The sequence below is a fragment of the Tetrao urogallus genome, assembly GCF_951394365.1.
Source record: "Tetrao urogallus genome assembly, chromosome: 1".
In the NCBI taxonomy this organism is placed as follows: Eukaryota; Metazoa; Chordata; class Aves; order Galliformes; family Phasianidae; genus Tetrao; species Tetrao urogallus.
Genome location: NC_136813.1, coordinates 86,724,473 through 86,738,361, shown reverse-complemented (window position 1 = coordinate 86,738,361; position 13,889 = coordinate 86,724,473). Strand labels below are relative to the sequence as shown.

Below are 13,889 nucleotides of genomic sequence, written 5' to 3'. Positions count from 1 at the left end.
AGTTTTAACTGGACTCTCAACAGGGAAGACAAAGCAAATGAGCATCTGTATGGCCATCTACCTTCAAAAATTTGCAGACTTATCGACAGCGATAGCACTGTAATGTACAATGTTGTTTCACTGGAAATCAGCGAGCTGCTACAACACACTACTTCTCTTTTCCTTCCATTATCACTTATCAGGAGTCTCCTTGATGTATTCAAAACAACAATAATACCACATGGCTGGTGATAGTTTTGACATTTTAATTCAATTAAGCTACATACACAGGCAAAAGTTTTATGGCATAATGAGCTCTGGGCAGCAAAGAGTGCATTCATCAGAATGACTCTCATGCATCGATTTTGTTCCCTCACATCAAGACTGTCAGAGCTCATTGGCAGTTTGCTCAAGTTAGACATGGTTTTGTTGGGAAATCCCAAGCATGCAGTGCTTAATTTGGTCATATATTTATCCATTACTGCTCAACAAGGTGACAAGGTCACATGCCACTAGCAGAGCAGAGTATAAAAAAATGCTATGACCACCATTTCAAAAATAAAACTGAAAGGAAATAACAGAATCAGACCTAAAAATCAGCACACTGATTCACTTGCATATGTTCAAGCTCCTAGACCATTGCTACCAAATCTGACAGCACTAGGTCTTGCTATCTAAATATCACAGACACACACAAATCCTGCATATTAGACCAAGGTGATATATATATATTGCTTCAAATATTGAATTCAGGGAAAACCTGAAGAATTGTGAACAAAGAGCAAAGACGAAATCGGAAATTGCTTAGCAAATACCTGTGAAGGTTAGCAGTCAGTCTGCTCTCATTTTGCCTTTAATAAAGATCTGGTAAACATCACAGTAATTAAAGTGTAGGCAGCATTTATTTAGAGGTTTTACAAACCTCAAAGGGAATTAGTATTGCAGGAATTGAGGCTAGGAAAATCTGGCCAGATGAAAAAAATGAGATTCTCCCCAGGAAAATGAAAGAAACTTCAAGTACATCCGGAGGGACAATAATGTGACAGATATTTTCCAGTGAGAGGCTAAATGTGCCACTGAATTCAACCATGCTGAAAGAAACTTCTTCATGACTGGCGACATCAATAACAAGGTGGTAAAACAGAACAGTTAGGGCATCAGATTTGATAATGTTATGCATGGTCCAACAGATCCTTGGGCCTATAGATAGCCATGATAAGTATATGTGTGTTTATACACACACACACACACAAACACACACACATACACTCACTGATACAGAGAGGAGAAAAGAAAGAAACAGGGACATGTATATCAAAGGAAAACATCCAGGTAGCTGAATCCCTAAAGCAGGAAGAAGAGTTGCAATCCCCCTCTTACACTCTCTTTTCAATTTATTCCTAAGAGTACAAGAAGTAATTCTGAAGGGGGCCTGAATCCAATCATGATTTCATGCTCATTAATTGAGTAAGTAGAAAGAAGGAAAAAAAAGGATTGAGGGGAAAAAAAAAAAAAATAGAGAAAGGATTGAAGGGCTCTTGTGACTTTTTTTTTTTGTTTGTTTGCTTCTTTGCTTGTTCTTAAATTGAGTAGAGGGAAAGGATGCTTTGAATTGATGGTAGCAGGAAGCTATCCATAACAGAGCAGCAGAGGAAAAAAAAATTACAACATATCTCACCCCTAGCCTGAGCACATTTTGGCTTTGCTTCAGGCAAAACATAAGGGTTTTTTTGCCGCTCAGACAAGTTTTTCTCCTTTCTGTCACAAATACCCACTGATGTTCTACACCCTCATAGCAGCCATGATGTTCATTCACAATGAGAAAGATCCCTTCGATAGGGAAACAATAGCCTCTCTAACATTAACACCTCAGTTTCACATGCATGCTTCCCTGTGCTGGTTACATGATCAGCATGCTCCCCTGCATACGGTCTGCCTATCTTCCTCTGTACTACCAAAACACAATTCTATGACATGTGGGTCAGACGCTTTCCATTTTCATCACTCTAAACAGCTGCCCCCACAAAGCCAAGGAAACCCTTGCATTCAAGCCACCAGCACTAATTTTAGATGACTAGCCTGATCAAAATACTCCAAGTGCAACATCGTGGAAAACAAACATGGACGGTAGCCTGAAAAGAAGCCTAAAGAAAAGTCTTCTAAGGAACAGTAGAAGTACATCACTTTGTTCAGTTACAATTTTGGTTTACAGTGAACTGCAGAATCATTAGGGTTGGAAAAGACAGCTGAGATCCCCCAGTCCAACCACCAGCCCTCCCTCCCCATGCCCACTGCCCACGTCCCTCAGTGCCACATCCATACGGCTCCTGAACACCTCCAGGGACGGGGACTCCCCTGGGCAGCCTGTGCCACTGCCTTAGAACTGCTTCTGAGAACATTTCCTTAATATACAACCTGAAAAGCCAAAATAGCGGGTGCAAAATATTTGCACAACCTGGAAGTGCTATGTTTATAGTGTCTTCACTTGCTAGTATTACGAAATACTCTCCTCAAAAGAACAGCGCTCTCTGGAAAAAATAAGGTAACAAGACATTTCTTAAATAATGTAGCAAATGACTTTTTCGTAAGTCTCTTAGGAAAACAGCTTTGTTGAAAAAGAAAGCAAAGAAGCTGTATATTTTCTTTAGAGATAGGCATCTGCACTTAACACATCCTCAGAAAGCTTAAAATCCACGCTACTGTAAGAACATATCTATAGTCTGATTTGAACATTTCTGAAAACTACACACAGTAGCTCTCCAGTGTGTCAAGTAAGCTCAGCAGATGCAGGAGGCTGGCTGCTTAATTTTCTGTGTCACCTGCCGTATTTCTGTTAGAAGATAGTTCACACTCAGAGCTTTTTTCTTATATGTACATTGATAAAGTGTAAAAAAACTTGTACTCTGCATACAACTGCACCCAGACTTAGAAAAGAGCTTCCATCTAGAGCAGTCAGTGGAATAAGTTACATGCCTGCTGAATGATTAGCAACCCTATGCAAGCCCAGACACCAAACCAAATCAAGACCACAACTCATCTCTCCTAGACATAGTCTCAAGCAAATGGCTGAAAAAAATCTATATGATCATCATCAATCAAATAATTCTAAGTGTGGGACTTTGCACACAGGGCCACTCGCTCTAGAGACTTTTTTTTCCTCTCACTACATACCATCTTCATGGCTGAAAAACAAAAGAAAAAGAATGAATGCTCTGTATAAACAGAATCACCACTGTAATCTCCAACGCCAGTGTAAACAGAAACCATAATTGTATTTTGCTCATGCCACCGCAAGCTAACTTCTGGCAAACACCGGGTGCTTGCTGCAAAACACAGCAGTTCAGAAAAGCCCTCTGTGCAGGAGGAGATCCAACAGCCCCCGAGCCTTTTAAGACAAGATTTGAGGAATGGTGTGTAAATAAATAATGTAACACATTAAATCAAATGGAGGTCACTGTACAACAATGACATTTCAAGTCGTCGTCCAGTGTGTCTAATTTCTGGCCCACTCAAAGGGTGCTGACTGAAAGGCTCATCGGCTGTCATCTGCACGTCAGTCATAACCCTTCAGGGAGCTGTGTTCCATTCATGCTTACACACCTTTCACTTGAGCTGCTATTCTTTCTGTGCAGATTTGAATATGCCATTGTGCACTATCGTTACTATTCAACTCTCTTTTTTTTTTTGCCTTTTTTAAGCAGTTGTATTTTGTGTATAAATTGGACAGATTCTTGCAAGGTATGTCATTAGACAGGAAAATGGGAATTCAGAAAGGTCAGGGCATGACCTATTCATGATCCTGCCCTTGGCAGGAAGCTATTCAGAGACATGGAAAAACTCATCTCATAGTTACCAGCACCAAGACAGGAGGAATCCAGATAGAAAACACAGTATCACAGTATTCAATGAAAGACCAAAATTTATTCTTCAGTCTTTCCCTTTGTTTCTGTCTGTTCTTCCTTTCCCTTTTTTCTATCCCTTTATACCAACCTTTATTTTTAATAACCCCTTTCTGCTCTCCTTTCCTCTATACCCACACTCATTCTTTGCTCTCTGGAGCTAATTAACACATGAACGGACTCTGCTCTTTCAGACAAAGCAGAATCAACAGTTATTTTGTCTTTGCCTTCTTCTCCATCCCAGCTTCACAGTTTTGTGTGTGAAGAATAACTACTACTACAAGTCAAGCGCCAGTCTCCCATCTGCCTCACAGTTGCTCAACAGCAGCAGGAGCACAATCTGCACCATGACACATTTCTATACTATACCCCTTGTTTTTATGACTGTTGGACGCAAGAAATGCTTTGATGCATTCTTTGGTCCTGCAGGACCTGTACTGTTTCCAGAGGTTACAAGATCAAAGCAACGCTGATTCAAGAAGACTATTTCTTTGGGAATGGTACGTAAAGGAGTGAGAAAGAAACTTGACCTACAAGCAACATGTATGCAGCTATCAGTCATACAGCATTAGAGGATTATTTAAGCTTTTATATTTAGTGTCATCTAACAAAAAAGAATAAGAGCTGGTGACTGATGCAAATACAGGACAGAAAACTGCACATCATTACACTATTTATAATTCACATGAATTTCAGACTCTGTTTAAAGTCTTCTGACAACACAGAACTCTCTAGACAAGAGTTGAAAATGGCTTCTGAAGATACAGCAGCAGATCTTTGCGCAGTGATAACTTGCACTTTCTAAGCCCTCGAAGACATCTCAAAATTAGTGTTGGTTTTCTATTTTACTGGGACTTAAGAAATTGTTAGGAAAGACACACACCACTGAAATGTCTGATTCGTTTTAGTAAGAGACACAGAGACAGTTATACATTTTATGCATTTCTAATAGACTGATAACTGCATGTCTGCTGCTGTTCTTATGTGTCTATCACGACGATGTGCAGCACAGCTGTGTTTAGCAGAGATAGTTGAATAATTAATCTAAAAATTATTCAAAATGGTTCTTCCTAGCATGAAATTATTTGTCTCTTTATTGTTGAGAGTTGATGTTTTCCATTTTTCCCCAGAATAGATTCATCCTAACGATCGCTCTTGACTTGATTTAAAATTCTTTTTCCACACTACCTTTGCTCCAAGAAGACATCCTGAAAATGTTTTTTAGCCACAGATTTACTATCGTATAGAAATACAAAGTGTAGGAGCTCAGCTACCTCAAATCTCAGCTACCTGATCATTTCCCTGGAGACAGACACACGTACACTATTTTAGTCCACAGCTGTCTTTGAACATGGATATTTCACGGACTTCAATATTATTGGCTTACCACATTGCCACCTTCCACTTCATTGAGCAGAAGCCTGATCTATCATCACACCCCTTGGAAATAGTTTAGCTTCATGTCTTACTAGGTTTCAACCCACAATTTGCGACAACCTGGAGGCACAACATACAGTTCAGCTGCCCAGGCATTTTTATTACATACCTCAATTACTAAATTCCGCTGCGCTCCCTGAAAACTAAGCATACAATACAAAGGCAGTTGTATTCTGCCATGTCAAAATAAATAAATAAATGATAATTTAAAAAAAAATTAAGGAATATGCCCCTTAAATCCACTTTCTAAAAACTAGTTCTTTTGGGTGTTTTTTTTGTTGTTGTTGTTGTTTGTTTGTTTGTTTAATTATTGCTTTTTTGCTGTAAAGAAATATAAAAAAATTTGCTTTTTATTTGAAATGTTTGATTTCCACAGAAAGAAATGACATCTAAAACAGTAAGAAACTGTTGAAAGAAAAGATTCTGGTTCAAAAATCTCACTGTTCTAGTAGCCAGAACTGGACTACACACAGACAGATGTATGAAATATTTAATTTATACTTGGAATTACTACATTGGGACTTAAGACTTTCAGAAGTTTGTCTGTGTACTACTTTCATATGAAGCTTCTCCACTGGAAAAAAAAAAAAAAAAAAAAAAAAGCCCTGACTTACTTATAATGACTGTATAAGCAGGGATATGCACTTCCTCAGAACATTGATCATTTAGTAGAAAACAGCTCAATAGCTGTGTTAGGTCTAGTACCCTATTCATCAGCACTGGCATTCTAAGAAGACAAGCTTGATCAATATCTACCATTTGAGTTCATGGCCAGATTATTGCAAAATTTATTATAAGTAAAACTCAAGGCAATGGTTTTATGAAATACATGCAGGCTCACTATCAACCTGCATTTAAGTGGTGAACAAACTAATCTAGCAGTTATTCTGGTTACACTAGAGAAATATTTTCCCATCTCACTTTTGCCCTTGCACATCAGGTAGCATCAACCTGTAATCTAACTTGTGATTTCATCTCTAAAACTAAATCTTTTCTGTAACGTGATCCAATATATTAAACAGAGATTTTTAAGAGCAGGTTTTAATGAGTTTTATTTTATCTCCATTTAGATTTATAACTGTCAAATCACGGGACTGTGAGATAATTAAAACCGGTTTTTAAGTGTTCAAAGTGTTTTAATAGATTTTTAATGTCTGTAGCTTAGTCAACCGAAGTCAGAAGTGGCATTAAGAAAAAAAAGATGCAAGTACATAGACCTAAATTTCATTATGCACGTTTATCCCCCAAAAGTTTAAAGGATAAAAATCAAGATAGATTAACCAGAAATAAACTATTTTAAACATAGTAGTCACAATGGTCTGCAGAGATGCCACGCTTTCTTCCCTATAGACCTGTGTCTTCTTATCCTGACTCCCGAAAAGAAAGCAGGCATATTTTATTACAGAATGAATAAACTTGAGAAAATATTTTGGTAATTAACCATGTACATATACACATTCTTTTCTTTCGCATGCAGATGTATGTGCATCATCTGTCAGAAAAGGAAATAAATACATTCATCCACTGTTGTATTAGATAACCTTAATCACAGTTCTGTACCATTACGAATAGAATAATGGAAAGCTTACTTGTCTATTAACTATGAACTTTCAGTGTTGGTTGTTTGTTGGTGAATCCTACAATACAGATACAACAAACCTATTTGTGGCAATGCTTATTTTGCCCAGTGGCAAATGGGCAAAATATATGCCTGATCAAAATACAGAAGCACAACAAAGTGGATTTGACAAACTTAAACAGTGTGCCACAAGTGTAGGACAAGTGATCATGAATTAAATGGTACTTAAATAGTTACAAAATCTTTAGAGAACTACATGGAATATAACTCCCAAAAGAATTTTTTTTTTTTTTAAAAAAAAAAAAAGCTTACACAAGGAATCAAAGGAATCAGTAAACTACATAGAGAAATAAAATCTAGAACATGAGTCATAAAGAAACATATTTTCATCAATGTCACATTTGTCAGAAAGGAAAGGAAAGATTATTAATGCACTGAGAAGTGCAAAAATATTTCTAAATACTGTAGGATCATAAACACAAATACATTCTTAAATACACTCTGCAGCAACATTCAACTTAAACTACTTCTTCCATTCTTCACTGCCCTGAAAAAATATACTTCAACTTTCTGCATTTAAATCATTTGTATGAGTAACAACAGAAGTGCTGAGTGTAATATATAATTTGGATGCGTACCACAGTGAAAATACTTTTATGCATACATACAGCCTCTTGTGAATTTCTTAAAACGTTTAAGCTTTATAATGTTGGATATTCTTTGCATGAAATCCCTATACTTCTTGAGCACTGCCTCACATTGGCAATTGATGCATGTAACTTTTTGGAATTTATTGCTGTACTTGAATTTTTTTGCCTTGTAGCACTGCTCACAGCGTGCTTAAGCCTCTAGAGTTAACTATGAAGGTATTAGAGAAAAAAATACTATGAAGGCATGAATACCAGTTACACAGCACATTTAAAGATAACCAAACAAAATTTAGACTCAGAATTTCTTCTAATCCATGAGTAACACTATTACTGAAAAACAAGTACAACTCAACACATGCTTTATGACACTCAAATTTATTTGGCATGTAAGGGTTTCTTATCAAAGTTAAACCACAAGCCCATTGTCACAGCGACCAGGAAGCTGATTTTATATCTAGTATAAAACAAAAACCATGTTAGTATCCCCTCAAGCATGTTAGAAAAAGCCAGGCTGTCTAAAACCTTCATGTCACATACAGTCATAAGGATGCAGCAACACTAATATGAAATATGTTACTGAAAGGGTGACATACGAGTCTACAACTGACTCAAAGTAAACAGCAGGTATTTTGGGGAAAAGACAGCAACCACTTCTGCCATTGCCAATTGAGAAAGAAAATCATAAGAGCCTACCTGAGACAAGCGAGACTGTGTCTTTCTCCCATGAGACAACAGTGATGTATGCCTCCACAGAGGAGGGGATAATGCACTTGAACACTGCTACATTGCCTCTCATGGCTTTCTGGTCCTCCACACGGACTGTATAGGGTTCCCGTAAAACTGAAAAGAAAGGAGTAGGTTCCATTAGCAAGTCATAACCACACATCCCATCTAATACAAAATTCCCCCATCAAGATTCCTCAGGTTGTGATTTTTTTGATGTGTTTAAATGACGGTTTTGCAGGACTAATAGTTTTGAGAATTAGTACAATTCCCAGATCTTTCTATTTACTCAGAATCTGTATTTCGTCATGTTTCTGTGTTCCTCTCCTAGTTCTGGTAACAAGGAGAAATAAATATGCAGTTACTGCAAAACTCTACGGGTGAATTGTGTTACACCTTCTGTTACTTCTCTTGTCTCTCGTGCCATATTTATCATCACAAATGGTTTTCTACTCTATCCAGGAGTACAAATTACATGCAATTACTGTAGGTAAAAAAGGCATCCAAAGGGTAGAAGAGAAGGACAGTGTCATTTAGGATTTTGAAGAAGTGAAAAACAAAGGAGAAAATCAATGAAGGTGACAGAAGAAGAAAAAAAAAAAAAAGAAAAAAAAAAAGAAAAAGAAAAAGAAAAAAACCCACCAACAACAACAGTGTTTCAGAAACACAGAGAAATTATAGCAGGTAAGATAGAACCACATTTAATTGCCAGCATGGAGAGAAATAAGACAGTGATAAGAAAACAGTAGCTGTGACTGGGAGTTGTTTTAAAAACATACGGAAGCATTAAGATCCAGGATCTGATTTGACTAGCAAACAGAAAATTAAGTTAATAGCCAAATAGAAGAAAAAGGAACAGGAAAAATGAAACTAGCATTAATCAAAAAACATGAAACTACATTGGTAAGATAAGTGGAAAGAAGGAAAATTCTAACATTGAAACAACACAATGAAGGAGTGGTGAAAATCTGTAAGCAGTGGTTAACAGAGAAGAAGGCAGAGGAGAGAAGTAGTACCGCTTGTAAGGGATAGCATCTAAGCGGGTAAGAAATGAAGGACAAGCATTAATGTAAAATCTGTACAGTATTGTAAGACCAAGGTGCAAGAAAATAAATTACCACAGCCAACGTAGTTAAGGAGCTAGAGACAGTGGTCAAGTGAGGAACAGTTTCAGCAAAAAACAAGGTAAAATGACACATGTGTTTAATGCATGCATAGGTCTGAAAGTAAAAATTATTGGCAACTCCAGCACAGCAATATAACCAAATTAGCAATGTGAAATTGCCATATTACAGTGATATTTCCTGCCCATATACCCTGCCCACAATCACGTACAATGCTCTACCCATTACACTTAACCACATTCACTCTAGACTGAAGAGATACATGCCAGGAGCACTAGAATTTTTAAAGGTCATTCCTACTCAATGTCTTTAAAGAAAAAAAGAAGTCAGCATACTAGAATGTAACTGTTTTTCACAAATGCAAACAGTAGCAAGTTTTCACGACCAGTGCAACCACTGCAGAAAGAAAGAATGGAGCTCTCTATCCCAGTCTCAATCCCAAACAGGATGTATCAACAGAGCAGTTAGAAACACTAAAAAGAAGTAAATGCATTTAATGATTAACTAAATATCGCTTAAAATAAAATCAAGACAAATCCACCTTCTACAATGCAATCATTCACTGAATTTGAACAAAACAAAACAACAACAAAAGACTGATTCAAAATTTTGAATCAGAAATTGAATTTCTTAACTCCACTGTAAGTACACTCTGGGCAGAACAGATATTATAAGCACCTTTAATAATAATGTCACAACTGTGGCTACCCTGGCATGAAGCAGCTCCTTAGTTATTTTTCATTTTAGCAGCAATACACTAGCACATTGCTAAAGATCTCTTACTTTGAAAATCTGCCAAATTTTTAAATCTTACTGCCCAGCTGATCATCTCAGTAAGCCAACAGGAAGTATCTGTGAGGCACAAAAACTAGAATGAGACTTATTTATTTCTTATTGAAAAGTTTACATTATTGTGGTTTCAGAGATGCCCTCAGTTATTTCCAAAGGATAAATGGCTCCCATGAAAGACTTGCTGATCATCTTGAAAATCCCAGCTCTCTGAATCATGAGTTTATACGAGAAATTCAGCCTTCTTACTAATATATGTACATACACACACACACCTCTATTCCCATGCAGGATTGTCTTGGAAGAAGATTGAGTTTGGGTTTGACTCTTTGGTTTTTGTTTTATTGTCATTTGTTTTCTGCTTTGTTTTAGTTGCTAGTTTTCTTTTTTGAGAGGGGGGAAGAGATCATTGTGTGTAATAGTTATATTCAAAAAACACAAATACAATCATCTGCAAGTTTGAAATCTTATAAATGCCATACTCTTATATCTTAAGGAAGTAAGTTAGTTTCAGGCTTTTGCAAGCTGACTGAGAATGAATTATTAATATGCATAAGAAATTTCCTCAAAAATTGTATCTTCCTGTGGCTTCCTGTGACAGAGAATTAGTCAAGGTAAGACTCACTAGTAACTATTATCTGCTATCAAGCCCAATGAGAGCTCTAGAGCACAATACTAGCTCTTAGAATCATAGTATCATAGAATCACCAAGGTTGGAAAAGACCTAAGAGATCATCCAGTCCAACCATTCACCTATTCCCAATAGCTCCCACTAAACCATGTCCCTCAGCACAACATCCAGCCTTTTTCTTAAGAAGGAAGGGAACATGTTTAATTTGTTACCTAAGTTGCACGCTATCCACATGAAGCAGCATCTCAAATGAATGGAACAAAGGTAAGAGGCCAAAAAGGAGAAGAAAGGGGGCTAAAAGTGAGTCAAGGAACATTGCTCCAAAAGTAATGCCTCCTACTTATTTTCGTGGAAGCTACAACAGATAAAAAGAGCACAATATCACTATTTCATAGAGCAAATTCTCAGCTACAAAACACTATTTGTCAACTTAGTTACCACCACTAGCTCTGCATTCATTCAGCAATGAACAAGAGCCTCCATGCCATGCTCATAAAAATCTGTATTGGTGGAGGTGACTTACTGCTGTTGTCGCTACTGCTGGATTGCATCACCCACTGCCTCGCAGTGCTCACATGCAGTGTTTGGTCTACACTGATGTCCAGCAACCATCAATGAGTGCTAATGGGTGCCATTTTTTCTGCATGGAGATATACAGTGACATGCCTTTGCTTCACACACACTCCCATGTCAGATCTCATTTTGTCAGACTGCCCCTCTGCTGCCATTTATCACATAGCAACAAAACATAATGAAATATTGGTGGGAAGTTTCAACATCTATTTCCATATCACCAATATCCACCTCTGACATAATGGGCGAACGTAATAAAAATAGGAGGCATTACTTCTGGAGCAGAACTCATACTTCTTGTAAAGCCTTTTTGCACATCCTGCTTCCATTTGGAAAGTTCATTTCTCAAGCAGAATTGGAAGACTTCTGGAGTTCCATGAAAAAATTGAAAGCTGTGCAACAGATATAGCCATATCCTATCATCTATATTGTATGCTTCTCCAACTGAATGAGCATTAAATCATAGCTAACAAAATTATTTGTCTAAGAAATATAAATATTGGAAACTAACATTTCAAAAAAGAAAAAGCTGCCAAAATATTTTCCAGTATATTGGGAAAAATTGCTATCCCAACTAACAAATTGCAAAGGACAAAAATATGTTCTCATAAAATGTAATTCTGCCAGATGTAATGATAGCAAATCCATCAAAGTTATCCCCACAGCTGAAAAAAATTCAATCTTTCTTGGTCTGTGAACAACAAAGTATTTTCAGGGAAAGCATAAGTCATTACAGGAATTCCATATACATGTAACATGCAAACTTGGTTATCATAGTCACTTCTTGTAAAAGAAAATAAGCACTATTTCACACTAAATTTTGAATAAGATAAATGAAATTCTTAAAATCTCTTTTTTCAGTTTACCTTCCAATTTCCTACAAACTTCAAATATCTGAATGTTAGTTCATTGTTAAAAAGAGTAGAATAAATCCCCACATAAGATGATAAAGTCAAGTCAAGTCTACTTAGTAACTGTTCACAGTTATCCCTCCATGAATCCTGTGAAGGCGTATCTCAAAAGAAAAGACACTTCTGAGAAAAGACTCACAGTTCCACCACCAACAAAGGCTATAAGGATTTGCATTAGGCAAGGGTCAGCTTCCAAAGCAGCTTTTGTTTGTTTGAATATTTTAATTAACTGAAGTGGGTAGACAAAACCTTCAGAAAGTATGCAATCATGTTTACATATTGCAGCAAAAGGCCTGATTTTGATCCCACTGTAGTTCCCTACTTATTCACTCAGACTGCATACAGTCAGCACAGAAAACAGATACAAATCATTATGCCAATTTGCATGTTTTAGCTCAAACACCAAGTGCTGACTTTTCATCAACACCTTTTGCTAAGTTATTATAAAGGACACAAGCTTCTTCCTCAAAAGAAGGCACAACTCAACACAAGCACCTAAGAAGAGGCATGATCAGCCAAGCATTTTACTTTTTTTTTTTTTTCCCCAACTGTTTCAAAAAACCCAAAGACTACATCCTTATCTCTCACAGCTTTTTAATCAGTAAGCATGGTCTGATTAAAAATTTCATTTCTGGTTCATTTTTGCTCAGCTCAGCTGATCATGATCTTTGGAAAACTAATTTTTCACCACCAAAGCAAAAACGAATCAGGAAGAAAGGAAAAAGAATACACTATTTCACGTAATAATCATAAGGATTTCTGAGGTTATTCTTCTCACCTTAACTCCTTTGATTTACAATTGCTACTACTTTTCAAAACACCGAACTTTCCCCCCTCCCCAAGCCCATTTGAGACATGAAAAAGGCGGTGCTTACCGGCCTTAATGTGAACATCCTGACTTCTGATTTTCCCTGAAGGATTTTCAGCTGTGCAATAGTAAGTGTTATCATGGATTAAGTTATTAAAGCTTGAAGGAGGGAAGGGGAAAATTTGGAGAGTGCCATTGGGGTGGACGTGGCGGATCCCTGGGACATCGTAGATCTCCTCGCCCGTTGCTAGATACCATCTGAGCGTCACCGGGGGGATCCCTGCTGCTGGACAGGGTACCAATGTCCCTGTGGTGCTAGCAAACACTACCTCTTGCAGAGATGCATTGACAAAATATAGACTGGCGTGTAGATCTTCACTGAAAACTGCAAGACAAAAAAAGGGGGGAAAAGAGATATTTTGAAAACCTGAAGCACAAGCTATTTCTATTAGCATTTATAAATTCATATTTGCATGGCAAAATGACATATGAAGTAATAACAAATTTTGCACAAACAGTGAAAATTCACCATCATTCCTTAATAACAACACATACTATATTTCTAATACAGGTGCAACTTAATAGACACATTATCTAATTGGTCAGGTATCTCTAATAAGCAAAGACACGCTTTTTTGGTAATGGTGATTCTGCCATTTGTGTAACTGTAGTCCCCCTTCCAACCAGAAACAGAAGATTTTGTCACACAGTGGTAGTTAGCATTGGCCAGAACACAAGGTTAGCCCTCATTCTTCTGAAACTTATTCAATAGGCTATTCAGCTATT

The 13,889-nt window shown here is 37.2% G+C and overlaps 1 protein-coding gene across 1 annotated transcript in view; it reads right to left on the bottom strand.

Annotated features, from left to right (window-relative positions):
* DSCAM (DS cell adhesion molecule) overlaps nt 1-13,889 on the bottom strand; it is a gene marked incomplete at both ends in the record, with an annotated part of 449,568 nt that overhangs the window by 360,434 nt on the left and 75,245 nt on the right. The window contains 2 exons of the mRNA XM_079539395.1: nt 8,238-8,384; nt 13,171-13,488. Of these exons, the coding sequence (XP_079395521.1) occupies nt 8,238-8,384; nt 13,171-13,488 (465 nt within the window). The remainder of the gene's footprint in view (nt 1-8,237; nt 8,385-13,170; nt 13,489-13,889) is intronic.